General features: G+C 37.5%; 1 protein-coding gene across 4 annotated transcripts in view; it reads right to left on the reverse strand.

The window, feature by feature from the left end:
- Window positions 1–16,657, reverse strand: part of LOC108142987 (tyrosine-protein kinase Fer) — a 30,656-nt gene that overhangs the window by 13,672 nt on the left and 327 nt on the right. For all 4 annotated transcript variants that reach the window (XM_017267156.2, XM_017267159.2, XM_017267158.2 and 1 more), the window contains exons 2-3: window positions 15,067–15,301; window positions 12,605–12,792 (exon numbers count right to left, since the gene is read on the reverse strand). In XM_017267156.2, the coding sequence (XP_017122645.1) occupies window positions 12,605–12,792; window positions 15,067–15,262 (384 nt within the window). In that variant the 5' untranslated portion in view covers window positions 15,263–15,301. The remainder of the gene's footprint in view (window positions 1–12,604; window positions 12,793–15,066; window positions 15,302–16,657) is intronic.

The following is a 16,657-nucleotide window of genomic DNA, read 5'->3' on the forward strand; positions in this document are numbered from 1 at the left end:
ATGTGTTTTAACAAAAAAAAACTTGGAAACTTGATTCCCACTCACGTTAAGTTAAATTTTTTTACAGGTGCCAGAGTTCTCAATTAATTAAGAAACATTTTTATTTTCTAAGAAAATGTAATTAGGTTTAATTATGGAAAAATCATTAAAATTTATTTTATGAAATTTAATTTCATTATTTTATTCAAATTATAATTCCCAACACTAGCTAGAGCTGCAGAAGAGGAAACATTCTTAGTCGCTAATTAAATCAATTAAAAACGCTTTATTCTCTAATATAACTAAATCAATAACAAAATAGAGCAAAACTTTATAAACTAAACTAATTAACAAAAAATTTTAAAATAATGATAGATGACTTTTATTTGATTTATTTTTTGTTAAGTCTCCCTTAGTTCAACCCAATTTTGTGCAGTGCACAGCTGCCGCTGCTGGCTGTTTGTTCAGCCCGGCTCGAATCTTCTCGGCCTGCATCTGGGGGCAGAGGGTACTTGAAATTGACTGAAAAGATACGAATGTGCCGCACATGCGCGTAGATTATAATGAGATAAAGGCACAGCCAGCCGGGCAGGCAAAAAAAAAATATAAATAAAAAATAAAAAAGGGTTAGCAGACAGTTCGTTGCCTGTTGGCATGTTAGAAAACCTTTTTAACGCGCTCCGTTGTTCGAGACGGCAACTTAATTTTTATTGCGCCTGGCTAGGCCGCAGCTCCAATTAGAATCTGTGCAATTTGAGACGGACAGAAAGCTACGAATCGGAGGACTTAACCCGTGGCTTTATGGGCTTCTTCGGATCCCAAGACAACAGTTGAATGATTCTCATCCTCCCTTGTTTTTATGCCACTAAGTCGAGTAAACAAATTAGTATTCAATAAGCGTAACTTCTGAGCCGGTACCATTAGCCAAATTGGTGAAGACCATACTAGGGGAAATGGCCATAATATCTCTATCCAATATAAACATACATACATGGAAAGTTCAAACAAAACAAGCGCCACCTTTGCGGTGATTTTTTCTTTATTTGCCTGCAGATCAACATTCCCCTCCTTAATTCGCGGAAAGAGATTGGCAAAAGCGAGTCTGGAAAACACAGGGCAAAATAAAATTCACACACGAGATAAAATCACAGCAACTACGTGAGCTTGACGTCGCCACTGCTAAGGTTTCTAGTATTTATTGTCATACATAGTCTGTCACTTCTTTTAATTGTTTATGGCCTTGTTAGATCTGTTCTCTTCCTTTTCCTTTGTTTGTCTTATTTTTGGCCAGCTACGCTGTTGTTTCTTTCTGCCATTTCTCGTACCAGTTGGAGCGAGGGCGATCAACTTTGCGCCAAGCGCAAATTAAAATAAATTCTTTGGAATATACGTAGTGGAGAGAATCTTTTCGAGGCAAGTGCGCATTAACCGGTTTATTGAAAACAAATGTATAACTTATATAGTATATTTATGGCCTTAACGTCATTAAGCTTTCTTACACATTGCTCCACTTCTCGCTGTAATTACCTGATAATCAAAGCCTCATTACGTAAATTGCCAATTAGGAGCTGCTCAGACGAAAGCTCCCATTGATACACTGATTTGTCTTTGCTTTTGCAATTGGTTTCATTTAGATGCCAATTACGAGATTGCTATTGGGATTGCGGGCACGCAAAAAAATATATGTATATATATATGGTCATGGCGAAATGTAATATCTTATGTGTTCGATGTGGTAAATAAACCATTCAAGAACTCTAAGGTAAGGTATAAAAGACAAAAAAGTTTAAAAAAGAACAGCGATAAATTGCTTAAGAATTTGCGTTTAAAAAACCTTTCACAATATCTGTAGAATGATTTTAAGATAAAGGTTAAATTTGTATTCCAGCTCTAAAGGCTTGCGTTCCCTTTTATTTTGAATCAAATTAAGATCCCATTGATGGCACAATATTTCTTTATGTGTAAAGGCTTGTTGGTCTGTGGGCGTGTCCCCATTTAGCGGGCAATTTTCCCCTTATTAATGCTAATGCAATGCCAAAATGCACAGCAAATCATAATCATTTGCCGGATCAGAGTCGACTTGGCGGCTTTCCAGCACAAATTAGACAAAGTCGACTTTCACGCTCGAAAGTTTTGCGCTTAAGAATTTCTCTTTCGCAATAATTGACTCCAAATCTCCGCAATTAAGTATTTGCGAATGCGAGATGCACGTCGAGAACCAGAAATAAACAAACACGCTGGACTTCTTCTTCTTTTGGTTTTGGTTTTCTCGCACAGTTTGTTTGTTGGTTTTTAATGTGGTCTTCTTGTTTCTTTAGTTTGTTTTTTATGAGAGTGGCAACCAGCGAGCAGGTTGTGTTTTCAGGTTTTCTGCTCCACTTTCTGCTCGTCCCGACACGCTGACGCTGCTGACACGGATGCGGATGTGGATGCGGATGTGGCGCATGGTAAGTCCGCAAGCGAAACAAGTTCAGCTGACAATCAACATCACAGTGCACAAAATCTGGACAAAAACTGGCGCATACACCCATACTACCTATTTCCAGAGCAGAAAAACCCCATTTCTGGTGACCTTAGCAAAAGAAAAAATTAGCAGGCAGGCAATACCTACTACTGTTATTATTGCTTCAGTTTTTTGGCACGTTTCCTGCTTCTCTGGTGGCCACCAGTTGTTGGCCATTGACACAGCCCGCTTTTTGTCTCTTTTGGGCCATAAATAATCGCTTCGTTTTGTGTGTGGCCCCTTCGTTTTGGTTTCTAGTGGCACTTTGTCACTCTGCTTTGTGTCTTTCGATTTTTCCCCTCTCGAGTTCAAAACACTCGCCTTGACCAATTTTGGGGAGGGTGGGCCTGGCCAAAAAGAGCTGAAAGCGGTCGAGTACTGCGACCAGAGTTCAATGTCATATTGATGTTTTGTAGCACACCATTAAGTCGATTTTAATTACCAAAGTATTCACAAGACCAATAATAAAAATTGGAATTGGCAAATTTCGAGGGCTGTTCTACAAATGCCTAATATGTTGATTCATTTTTTCAGCAATTAGCTCAATTTTTTTTTAATTACCTAAGACTTTATGAATTTCCTGTTTTTTTTAAAAAACTTTTCAAATTTAATTTATTATTGAATTGCAAACGATATATTTAAAGAAACGTTCGTAAAACAGGAGTGCCATTGGAAAACCCATTAGTTTTATTTAAAGCTTGGAACAGGTTTAAACTTATTTTAAATGGCTTCAATAATTAGGCTTCATTTCTTTCTTACTTCTTTGGCATAGAAGTTATTGTTGTACGCTTTCCGTTCCACTTATTTTGAGCGGTTGTGTTGACTCATTTCTCATGTTTCATCATAATTTGGCCTCACGTAACTTTCGCACTTTCAATTTGTGAATTAGCACATTCATAAATTAACACATTGTAAAATGTGTATGTGCTCCAATGACCCCAATTGCATTTAAAATGGGAATTTTGGGGTTCAAAATGACTTGCCATCAATGTATTTTTAGCTTGGCTGTTCGTTTTACTGTTCTAAGCATTTTGTGGGGTTTCCAGCCCTTTTTCCTCTTTCGATTACGAGAACGTCAACACTTGGCTGTACTTGGTTGTTCAAGTACATTTTAATGGGCACAAACAAAAAACAATTTCGCTGTCCTTTTGTTCACCCTTGCGGGTTGGTTATTCAAGGTGAGGTTTTTCGAAAGGGAATCGATTGATTTGCCAGGGTCTTAGTCTTAGCACATGACCTATGCCCACACTTTGGCGGCTTCCAGAAACGAATGATGAAAGTGCTTAGCTCTCGATTTGCCAGTGCAAAATTTAGGTATGCCATTTTGAGTCATGGCTGCACTGTACCATTTTTATTTTTAGTAGTAGTTGCAGGCAGCAGCCTATAAAATCTCTTAGCGAATTCATTATTTTCGTTTGCATTTGCATTTTACGATTTTGTGGGAAAATCAAACACAATTGCTAGCGTATTAATTTTCTCGCTGCAGCTGTCGCATTTTCCGCATTGCACTTAAACGAAAATATTATTTCTGGCGGCACACGCGGCGGCTACGTAATTTCCTATATTTGATGGCAAACAATATTATTTGTTTAGCTGGCAACAGTTTTGTGCAACATAAATTAGCCCCCATCTGAGAACATAAATTTCACTTTTGCGCGAAGCGAAAACAAGAAAATTTTCCGACTGACAGAAAGTTCAAAAAGAAAAGTCAAAAGAGCAGAATCACAGCGCAGAGACAGGAATACATTTTAAATGTGGGTAAAATTTTATATGATTTACTAGCTGGTTCAGACTACAATCAAATTCTATATTTTGTATATTTATGTATTTTATATATTTTTAAATAGTTTCTACTTAGAATTTAGTTTTGTTTTGGCCAATTGTTGCATCAATTACTTAGAGCTTACAACGTTATTCAAATTCATTATTTCATTTCTAATTAAACAAACCGCTTACAATTAAAACTTAAAGTTTAGCTTTAAAAAGTGTGTCTTGAAAATAAAATCAGACAGTTTTTAAGTACAAGTAACATATTTATTCAATACTACACAATATAGCCCCTATACCTTTTAGTTTCATTTCTATAGCGAAGAGTCTTAAACTGTAGTCTAAACCCTAATTTTTAAACCACACAATTTGTATTTAAATACTTATCCTATTGAGCAATTTTTAACAGATTAGTTTCTTCTTTGCGTATAAGATACATTGAGGTAATATTTTTTTTCAATTAGTTAGCTATTAATTTGCGATAAATATGCTTACAGCTCTATCTCTGGTCATTAATCATCTTTTTACTACCACCTCCTGTCGGGGAAAATACACTTCAATTAGCCGTATTATCGATTGTTTACTGTGTATCTGGCCATCGGTGGTATTTTTTCGAGCTTGCAAAGTTTTTATTTTCAATTTGGCGCCAGTCCAAATTAGCAAAACCGAATTAACGCAGACACAGTCAACACACAGCCTTTATCTCTCGTAGAATTTCAATTTTCCACTATTTTCGCCGGCATTCTTTTTTTTTTCGGGGGGAGCCAACGCTGCGTATGAGCAATGTGCAAGGCGAGAGTAAAACGCCAGTGGCAACGTCAACATCAACATCTTGGTTGTTCGTTCTCGGCATCTCGTCGTAAAAATCCAAAAAATATTACCAAGGCCCAGCAAATTAGCGAGAGGAGTATGGTTTGTACTGAGTTTTGGGGAGGATCCACCATCCAAAGGAACGTGTAAGAATCTGAATCTGCGTTTCCGAGGAGAAGGGGGCGTGTCTCGTCGACTGGAGTTTTGTTGATTGCGTCGAGAACAGAGCGTTCCGCAAAATTGCTTTTGCTTTACATAGTGTTTGACAGAAAATTACGAACAATAATGCGTTCTGTTAATGGCGGCAGGACTCCAGAGCCAGACATCGCAGACAACCCCATTCCTTTGCTGCCTCTACAAACTTTACTCATTTTGGAAGTAGTCTCTGTCTATGCGGCATAAAATGCCCACGATTATGGGCCCGGCCAATTTAATTGTTAAAATTTTCTGGTGCCACTAACCAGCATAGCATTAAGTTTGATTAAAGTCGCCGCCATTTGGTTTGCTGGTGTGACATTGATTTATGGCCACCATTAGTTTAATCAAAATCGGTTCAGCAACTTGAATCTCTCTACCGAAAAGTGATTTTCAATGCATCCACCACCACACTCATATCCATAAATGAAAATTTGGCTTTTTGTGCATCGGAGCAAATGCGGTGTCTGGGCCAACTAAAGCCAAAGCCAACGAGTTAAGGGCCAGGCTGTAACCATGGACATGACTATATGGTTATATGGCTATATGGCTACATGGCTACGACCACACATGACATGAGCGAAATTCGTTGGCACTTGCCTGCGTTTTTGGGGCTGAAAGCGGGAAAGAGTGGGAGCGGGAGTGGGTGGATGTAACAACTGGCCAGGATACAGTAGTTGGGGAGCTATGGATAGACTACCTGGGATGGGTAATGGGTAATTAAATGATGGAAATATGGTTACTTTAAACTGGGGGCCTTAGGAGATAAACTATTAATAGTAAAAGTTCTAACATTTTTATTAAAACATAGATAAATGTTTTAAACTCGAATACAACTTTTAAAAAAATTAAAAATATTTCTAGAAAAAAGTATATTTAATTTAAAAGCAATTTTCTTGAAAAGGTAGTAAAAAAAAGGTAAAATTTTGGAAAAAACAAAAGTCAAAATTCAGAATGACCGTTATTAAAGTCAAAACAAGACCGTGTCTGCATAATAATTTCCGAATGTTGTTTTTTTAGACGTAATGCAAATTTCCCCCATTCCCTATTTTCAGATAGCCCACCGTAGCTTGTTGACATTTTGGGCTTTATTAGAATTTCAGCCAGAACGCAGTGACTTTTATGCTTTGTAGGCGTCCGGAACGGAACTCATCCTGGCTGCTGTCCTGGCTGATGGCCTGTCTGGCTGCCATTCACTTGGCCCGTCAACCCTGCTACTTGACATTGCACAATCCTCTGTCACTCAAGCTCAAACCACCCCATGGTTGCACAACTTTTCCCTTTATTTTGCCCATTTTTGTGGTTGTCCAACAGGCTTAACTCAATTTGCCACCACATCGGACTTCCCGAAATTAAAAAAGGCACGTGCAGGGTTTTAAATGAGGGACAAAAAGGTGTAATCCCCGGGCTGATGTGTATATTCATTTCTTTAGAAAATTAGCAGCAATGAAATAGCTATAATTTGTCGTCATTTAGCACACAAGATATTTTTGTTTATAAATAAACATGTTTTCTCTTTTTTTTTGGCGTTTCGTTTATAAGTAAACAATTTGGTGCTGTTTGGTGCTTCTGCTGATGTACAGATCAAATGAAGGCGTGGGCGATTTTGCCAGACGAAGGGGCGACGGCGACCCTCCCTAGGAAGAGTAATGGACAAAAAATAATAACAACAGACTCAAATGATACCGCACCTTTTCCCCATAAACAACAAAACTACAAAAGACGCGAATCCAGCAGAATTCTCGCAGAATCAACAAACATAATTGATGATATTTTCGACAGAAACAACAATGCGAATTAAAAGGGAATGAATTAAGGCGAAATCCAATAACGAGGTAAATAAATCTGAAAATGAAAAGCGAGCAAGCGCGCAATAGTATTTTAATTCGAATTAACATATAGTGCTGAGATTAAAACAAACTAATGGCAACTAAGAAGTATATAAAAAGCGCTTTATTTATACGGTGGAAAACTTATGGTCGCCATCGGAATTCAAGGTTAAAACCTTTAACGAAATATTTCCGTTGAAGCATTCAGCTTTATTTCAGATCTGTCAAATCGAAATGACAAAGACTTTGCACACAGATTTCCCCACCCGAATGCCCGATTGCATTAAGTGGAGAAAATGCTTTGCCACGTGGAAAATGTCACTGTTTGGCGGAAGTAATCATCATCAGGGCCGTCGAGACTTTGAGTTTGGCACACACGTTTTTAGATTATACACAGAGAAAAGAGTTTGGAAGTAGGAATGCTATAGAAATCATTCTTAAGCCAAATAAGTTTAAGGTAAGTTCTTTAATCATGAGAGGAATAGTCTTTTATTAGTTCTCACTGCCAATAAACTACTAAAATGGTGTAATGAATCCGCAAAAATCTCTACATATTTTATGTCACATGGGTCTTTTTCAAAAATGTACTTTATATTTAAAAAAAAACAGTTTCTTAACATTTCGCGCTTTTACGAGTCGATTCAAATGAAAAGAGATTTTTGATTTGTAAGATGGCACCAAATGAAAGCGGGTGCATCCTTTTTGTGCATCTGTAAAACCAGTGCATTTGTGTCGCCCAGACAATGTCGATGCGGATGGATGGCTGGTTAATAGTTCCGCAAACAGCAGACGCTGGCCAAAAACGAAAGTTGCAACTTGGGTGGAAGATGAGTCAGCGAAGTGCAGCCGGAACTTTCCCGGAGCAACACAAAGTGGCGCCACAGTTTGGGCCATTATGTGGCAATTATGCTAGCAGCATAGTAGCATAGAAGCAACCCCCCTGATTGTTGGGGTAAATGTTTCGACTGTTTGGAAAAACCAACCCCGAGCATTTGACGCCAGTCGCACGGCATGACGTCGTCCGGCGACCACAAGTTTGCCTTTTAACAACTCCGTGGAGTTACAGTTACCTCCGAAAAGTAATCGTTATCCAATGTTTGGAAAACAAACTTTGCCCCATGTTTGTTGTCAACAAATATCAGTTCTAATTTTTATGCTGCGTGCAGTTCGCGTTTCGCAGCTGCAAAAAACTTTGGAAATCACTGGGCGACTTATGGCAGTGACTAGCAGATAAACAGATACAAAAGTATCTACAAGTTGTCCGCGTCGTCAAGCGACAGCATGTGTGTCTTGTCTGCGCCTGCCTGCAATTTGTGCAGCTTTTGTCGCAATGTCAAGAAACTTTTGCAGCTACCCCCTTCCTTCCAGTAAATCCCCCATTTTTAGCCCCAAAATGTATTGTATAACCCCCACGCTGACGGCAAACAGTTAAGTTGTTTTGCCATTTTATGTGCATAGCATTTAGGGATCAAGACATCGAGAATTTATGCCCAGCAATCGTAGCATACGAAACGCATTTGCGACCCTGTACTTGGCTCAGATTTGGGTCTTCATTTATCATGTGGTGCAAAGCTGCTTCCCAGAGCTGCCACATGATAGTTCAACCGTATCGGTATCGCATTGTTTTAGTTGCCCAAGATAACCAAAAGTCAGTTCTCAACTTTAGTTTTGCATTAACTTAACTCAGTCAAACTTATACCCGAATGTACTGCGAGAAAATAGATTCATTTGATTAAAATAATGATGTTAAGCGAGTTTGTTGGATGAAACATATATATTATCTGTTTTTGTTTTAATTTGTTTTATGTTTTTTATATTATTGTTATTTTTTATTTTTTTAGGTGTATTTCCCTTTTAGCCACCCATTTGGGACGTGCGTGCGGCAATTATGCATGGGGAAAAACTTTGTAGACACTTGAGAACTCCGGGCACAGGTCAATGCAGCTCAATTAAATGGCTTGTCCAAAGGCTTTTGTGTGTGTGGAGCCAATTGACTCTTATTGCAGGGAAAGGACGGCTGTTTTTGGGGTGAAACATTTCAAAGGGCTGGTTAAAAAAATAACTCTGGCGCCGTCTCTCGAATAACATTACCCAACCTCCCTTGTTCGAGTTTAATGGGGAATTTCAATCAAGCGCCGGCTTTTGCATGCCATTCGTTAAGTATCTTCAAGTGGTCCCAACAACTGGGGCCATGTGTATTTGATAGATACATTTGATGCGGCCACTGCACTCACCCACTTGTTTGTGCCCCAGTACTTCAGTTCTTCAAAGTCATATCTTATCGGCTTATCTGAAATACCAGGGTCGAAAACACAGACGAGCGACTGTTTTGTTCTGCTTCACGTCGTGTTTGGCTGCCATAAAGATACTTGAATTGAACTTATTGTAATTAATACGAGTACGATTCGCCGCCGCAGTATTTTCAATGCCAGTCGATGGAAATGTATCTCCTTCGGCTGCAAAACGTCTCGGGGCATTTTAGTATGCCTTTTGCGGTTTATCAATAGAATAGGGGAATTTGTGAAGCCCCAGCAAAGCTGGCATGTGTGTGCCTGTGTGGAAAAGCGGTGGAAAACCCACCCGGAAGTTTATACCTAATGCGTTTTTGCGGGGCGTGTGCAGCACATTTGACAAGCCAGCAGATACATAGATACAGAGCTACATTAAAACCAATTCCATATCCATTAGCTGAAAGTGGAGGGCTGTGGGTGGGCGTGGCAGGCGCCCTTAAGTGTTTTCAATTAATAACCAAACTCGCAGTTGGCCAAAAATCTTTAGTTAAATACATTTTGATGACAGCCAGGGCTAAGTTATTGCTTTTTCTCTTGAGATACCCTCTAGACCTCAGTGTATTTCACATATTTTTTAGTTTGCCCACAAACTACATCCGACAATAAAGTACAGATAAGTTGAATGTGCTTTTCCTGGAACCAAAAAGTACTACAAATTTGCAATCTTAATAACAACAACATGAACTAGATTGTTTGATAGCCCACAAATAGTTTTGTAGAGTTATCGTATAAGAGTACCCATAAATTACAAATTTTAAGGGAAATATTTATAAGACTGAAAAGCCTATTACATAAACTATTTTACGTTAGACTATATTTTTAAGCTAATTTACACCGCAATTGCTAAAATTATGATACTATTTTTTTAGGTCAGCATGTATTCAAATTATTACAAATATTATTACACTTAGTTAAATAAATAAATACATAAACTTGTTTACGTTACAATATATTTTTGAGCAAATTAACACTGCAATTGCTAAGATTGAGATACCATTTTGTAATGTCAGCATGTGTTTACAAATTTAAACTATTTTAAATGTCAGCAAGTGCTTGAAACATTACAAATATTATTATACTCAATTGAGTGAATTCATATATTTGCAGTTGACTTTAACTGTTTAGAGAGCTTTGACATGTTATTAACAAGATAATTAAATTAGAAACTGTGATTACTCTTAATGAAATTTCTGGTATACTTTCAAAGCCTATAAGTCTTAATCAATTTCTTTCAATCATAAGTTCCTGGATTGTTTGCCTGCGCTCCCAATAACAATAATCTAATGCCAATCCATCAACACCATATTGCAATTCCATCCATCAACACCATATAGAACCGATTCCGCCATCAGACCAATCGACTGACTCGTCGACCCATTTCCAGTCACTTATTAAATCAACAGCACAGCACAGCAACAATTCCTCGATGAGTTCTCGACTATATAGTAACTCAGGTTTTTACTGCTGTTATTGCTGTCGCTCTGCTCTGTTCAATCCATTGCGCAAATATTACAAAGTCAAAGTCCAATAAAGAAAAACCGAAGACGATGGAGACCCAGACCAGAACCCAACTGAAGTCGCAGCCAAAGGCCATCTCATCTTCCACTTGGACTCTTTTACCCAGAATTCTGCCTCGCTTTTTTGCTGCTGTCTGAATGCCTTGTTATTTTTATTGCTATTTCGCTAAATTGTTGTCAATTGACTTGAGACTGGTGCAAGTTTGGAGCATGTGTTGTTGTCAGTTGTAGGACTTTTTTGGTTTTTTGTGGGCTGCCAAAGTTTAGTGTTCGATTACTAACTATTGAAGGAACCAATAAATCCTCAAAAAGTTGGCTTACTTTAGCAAGTACATTTAACTTTAAGCTGCAAAGAAACAAAAAAAAAACATTCTTTACCCAAAAAAAAAAAAAATAATAATAATTTTAAAAGGTTGTTTTGCCAATATTAACATTCTACAAATATTATCTAAAACTTTTCCGGCTCTTGTTATATAAAAACAGACATCCGTAATTTTTTTCATGCTAAAAAAACAAGTACAGACATTATAAATTGTTAAACGATGTGAAGAAATCATCGACGATTCGATGAAATTTTGATTGGCATTCTCGCCGCCCATTAAATTTTGTTTTGCACCAGCGAAACTGCGGCGCAAAAAGTCTTGTTTGCCACAAAAATAGATGGGTATCTTGTGATAAATAAATAAATAATACTAAAGTAAGCGATGCAATGCCAAACGAGACTTTTATTTTGACTTGACAAAGGCCGCAGGAAGATATAAAACAGTAGCTGCCGAGAGGCAACGGAATTCTATGCCAAAATCACGAAACAAAACAATTTTTTTGGGTCATCGTCAGCCATTTTGGCAGTGGCCATCTATCCTCCGATTTGCAACATGTCTCATGTGGCTTAAAAAAAAAAACATTTTTCATAGGCCACCTTTTTTTATACTACATACTATAAAATGAAGTTCCGCCGCGTTCTTTTGTGACTGTCGAAATGCTAATTTGCTGTCAGCACCCGTGAATATTCGCAATTTGTTGACCCTTCTTCATGCTTGTGTTGTTTGTTGTTTTGCTGTTCTAATATTCTGCCCGCTGGGTTAATAAACTTGTTGCCGCACGACACGGCTCATAAATAAACACTTCTATTGATTTACTATAGTACATCGACTGGTTCTCCTTCTATTTTGGAGAGGCTCTTGTTTACAAGACTCATAAGCCGCTTAAATGTGCCACAAGTCGTTTCTTCTTTTCCGCAGAAATACTTAATATTTATTTTGATTATACAAATACTTAATATATCAGAATATCGAACAATGGCCAGCAAAAGCAACAAAAGATGGCTGTGGGCGGAGCTTGAGCTTCGTGGGGCCCCAAGCTTGAAATGATTATTATTGTTGTTGACTCCGCAATGGCAATCATAAATAAACGAATGCTTACACCAGAAGAAGAGAACACCTCACACATTTATATATTTATATATATATATATATATATATATATATATATATAGATGTAAAATAAAAATAAACAAATTTCATAAATAAATATATTTTGAAGATCAAAAAAAATTATTATCCAACCAGTTCTTAAGTTTTGAAACGGTTATTTCACCATTTTTCCCCAGTGCCTTGTCTTTTGATAACTCATATGCTTTCTGTTTTGGGCGCGTCGTATGTTTGAATAAGTATTCATAAGTATTGTTTTTAAGGTGTTGTCTGGAACACTCACATGATTCAGGCGAGCTGCGATCTTAGCGTGCTCCTCCTGGTAAGCCTTTCGGGCCTTTCGCTTATCCTGTGAAAGATGGGTCAACTTATCGCAGACGACCTCCAGCTGCTCGGCGTTGAACTTGAACTGTTTGGCCTGCTGGTCCAGCTCATCCAAGTAGGAACGCCAGGACTTCGTGATCAAGCTGCCTGTAAAAGCAAACAATCAATAACACTCTTTAGTACAAAAAAGCCAGATTATTAACACAAAATTATAATTAGAAATACAAATACAAATATTTCGCGGAAAACAGAGTTGAACTCTTATCGAATTCTTTAAATTCTTTGTTTGACTTATTTTATTGCAAGTGCATTCCACAAATAGATAAGAAGCCTTTCAATGTTTCTTTACTCATAAAACTTAAGCTGCAAAGTTTTAAGTTTAGACTTCAAGCCGCGTTTGATTCAAGTTCATGGTCAAGGTGAGAGGCAAATCAGTCGGTGGAGCTGGAGATGTTTTTACGTCTATATATATATTCGGGCTATATCAAATGGCCCGAACTAAATCATTTGGCTACGCTTTTGTCCACTATCTGTGTGCGTGTATTCGCATCCAGCGGATACGTTTGTTTGGCCATGTAAACAGCAACGAAAACATTTCCCAAGCGAAAAGCAAAAACACTGACACTGACTGCAAATTATAGCAATTTCATGTGTTCTAGGGGAGCACAGGAAGAAGGCAGCTGCACTTTGTCGACACTTTGATGAGCTCTTGGCCAATTTGCCAAGAGTCCTGGACGAAGGCGATGTGAATGCCACCCAGAGCACGGTAGTTGAAAACGATTTGCTTGTCCGGCGATTATCTCGAGTCGTTTGAAATAAACCTAACGCGTATTATTCACTTGGCAATGCGATCGAGTCACGCGATTAGCCACTGGCCAGCAGCCTGCCAAATTTCACACCAGAAATAAGGTTCAGGAAGGGCTGCAGTTTTGGCTGGCATTTAATTCTCTACCCCTGCGATAAGATTCATTCCATCGAGTGTCATCGTCCCATCGTTTCCATCCACCAGCTTATCGACACTTGCCTTTAAGTTACTATAACATATAACTGCCGGACATTTACCCTGACTAATGGATGATTCGCTGGTGGAGGCTGTAACCGCACTGGCCACCCAGCAAATGTTGTGAGTAATGCCCAAAAGGTCAATTGAGTTCGAGAATAACACTACAACACTTGGTCCATTTAGCAATAAATTGTAATTTTTTGAACATATGTCTAGCAAATATTCTTAGGAATTATATATAAGCACTTTTATTGCACTTTTATATAGTTATGGGTAGAAGTCACTCTTGATATTTGCTTTGCCAAATAAATTTATAAATTTATTTGTATCTTTGTCAAAAATTTTTAGCTACTATCTAGATAATTTATATTAATGATAATAAAAATGTTGCAAATGAGTTAAAAGCTAGAAGTTTTAAGAAATGGAAATTAAGAGAGTCGAGAAGTTCATATTATATTATAAAATCTTTTACATTTTATCAGGCTTAAGTCAGACATATTTTCAGCTTAAGAATGCTAAAAATAAATGCCATTAAAGAGTAAAGTCTCGACTAAATTTCGGGTTTTTTAAAGTTTTTATCAGTCACTATATACAGAAAAATTTAAGACACTGAAACTGTGCTTTTATAACTGACTAACTTTAGTCCGGATGCAGCTAAAATTTTATTTCGAATGCTATAAAAAAACATAAAAAGTAGCACTTTCTTTATCATCTAGTCTTTACAAAGCAATTTCAAAAGCTTAAATTACTTTTAAAATTATATTTAAGGTTTTTAAAATAGACTAATAAGCTGACAAATGGCTTAGACATTTAAATAAAATATAAATTTTTCGTCTGACAAGCCAAAAAATTGGGTACTACCCCAAACAAATTGATGGATGTTTATCACTTCTAAACTGGTATATACTTCGTTTTCAACAGTCAATTAAAATATTGATGATTATTTTCATTGTGGTATATAAAATTGGCTTTTCTTGAAATAGGTTTCAAAATCTGAAAAATGATTCTAAATTTGAACTAAACTACACACAAATTTTATGTGTTTAAAACCAATAAATTTAATATTTTTCATCTGAAATCTTATATTTTTTACATTTCCTCAAATATTAAACATTAAATCATGAAGTTTGATATGCATTGATTGTATGATCTTAAATATATGCGAGAGAAAAGAAGAAGAAAGGAAAGACACTATAGAAACACAGACCTTGAGCCTGGTTTTTCATTATTTTTAATTCATACATTCAATATTTATTTTGTTTATTCCATCAGTCTAGAAAGAAACAGCAGTTTGATCTACTAGAAATGAACAAATGGGCCCAAATCGTAGATTATGAAGTGAGGCCAGTGCACTTGCTGCGATATCATTGAACAAATAATTGACTGGACAATCTTATCGTGCCTTATGGTAGTCTTACCTTGCATTTCGTCAGCCCGATCAATTTTGAGACCCTGCTGGGCGACGGCTGTTAGGCTGATTGCGTATTCCTTGTCGCACTTGGCCTTCATCTGGATGGATCGCTTCATGGTCTCCATGAGCCGCAGTTCGGCATCCTGGCGGACAATTAGCGCCTCGTGGGCGGCTCGACTTTGCAGAGCCGACGAGAAGCCCATTTTTGGTCTCGATTAGGTCCCTATTTAGGTTCCGGCACTCTGCGAGATATATTTATTCGATATATAGGAATGATTCAGAAAGGGCAGTGGTTTTTTTTGGGGAGAGCGGAGTTGCACAAGAAAACAAAAAAAAAATACATAGCGGACATGTGGCCAACACTTGTTGCATGGGATTTTGCTGGCGTTGCTCTTTATCGCCTCACTGAAATTAATTATTTATGTCACACAAACACTTTTTTTTTTTTGAACATTTTTTTCCAAAATAAACTTTCACATGCGTTGACATTTCTTGGTTTTTTTTTCCGCTTTGCTTTTGCATATGTCACGACATTTGCTAATTACACACGATACGATACCCAGTTCGCGACTTTTGATTAACGACTTAATTCGAGTCACAGGCATATACTTTTTATCCGCTAATTAACGCATTTTCCGCTCTCACCCAACATTCAACACCCGACACTTGTATATTTATCTCTTTTAATTCGAATGTATTTTAAATGCAACAGTTGTCTTCACTTGAACTTTTCCCCAAGTATTTTCCAAAGCTGCGGCGCAGTTGCTGCTATTGCTGCCTTTGCTGCTCCTGCTGCTGTGGTTGTTGTTTCGCTTGTTGTTTTGGTTTCAAAGAAAAAAACTTGTTTTTCCCGCTTGCTGGGCGAGCAAACAAAAATAAACAGTGCCCCAAGGGAGGGGGCGGGGCAGGAGGCAGGGGCGAAGTCAATAAGGAAACACTGCGACAGAAGGTGTGTGCGGCAAGTACGTGTATCTTAAAGATACACAAGAAGAAAGACAAGCCTGAGATAGCAAATCAAATCAGTTCATAACACTTATATTGGTGTACAAAGTTGAACACAAGATGAATTCTAGTTTTGTTTACGTTAAGTATACAAAAAATATAGTCTCAGTATTTTAAATATTTTCCCATATAATTAGATTTCGAAATCCTGTCACATAAAATGTCGTAATAAACTTTATGTTTATGTGAAATCACATAAAATCTCATATTATATCATGTGGTTCAAGTTCCTTTGATTTTCAATGTGTTGAGACATTTTAGTCTGAATTGAATTTGATGTCAGTTCCAAAATGATATGGAAAATGAAATCAAATTGACCATCATATCATTCCCAAATTTTTTTTCCAGTCTGTGCATGGATGCGACAGAACAACAACTTGATGCATTGTCTGTATGTGCGTGTGCAGTTGGCCAAGTCGAGTAAAACATAAACGGGTTAGGCAGCAAACTAGGGGAGCATCCCCAGCCACCAGAACCAGAACGACAACAACAACAACAGCAGCAAATGCGAGGAGAGTAGTAGCAACTCCACCGTTATATAAATTAAAAATGTAAATAACAATTTCAGAGGTGATCACGGGATAAATCGTGTTTAT

Source organism: Drosophila elegans, unplaced genomic scaffold (genome assembly GCF_018152505.1).
Source record: "Drosophila elegans isolate 14027-0461.03 unplaced genomic scaffold, ASM1815250v1 contig_468, whole genome shotgun sequence".
Classification (NCBI taxonomy): Eukaryota; Metazoa; Arthropoda; class Insecta; order Diptera; family Drosophilidae; genus Drosophila; species Drosophila elegans.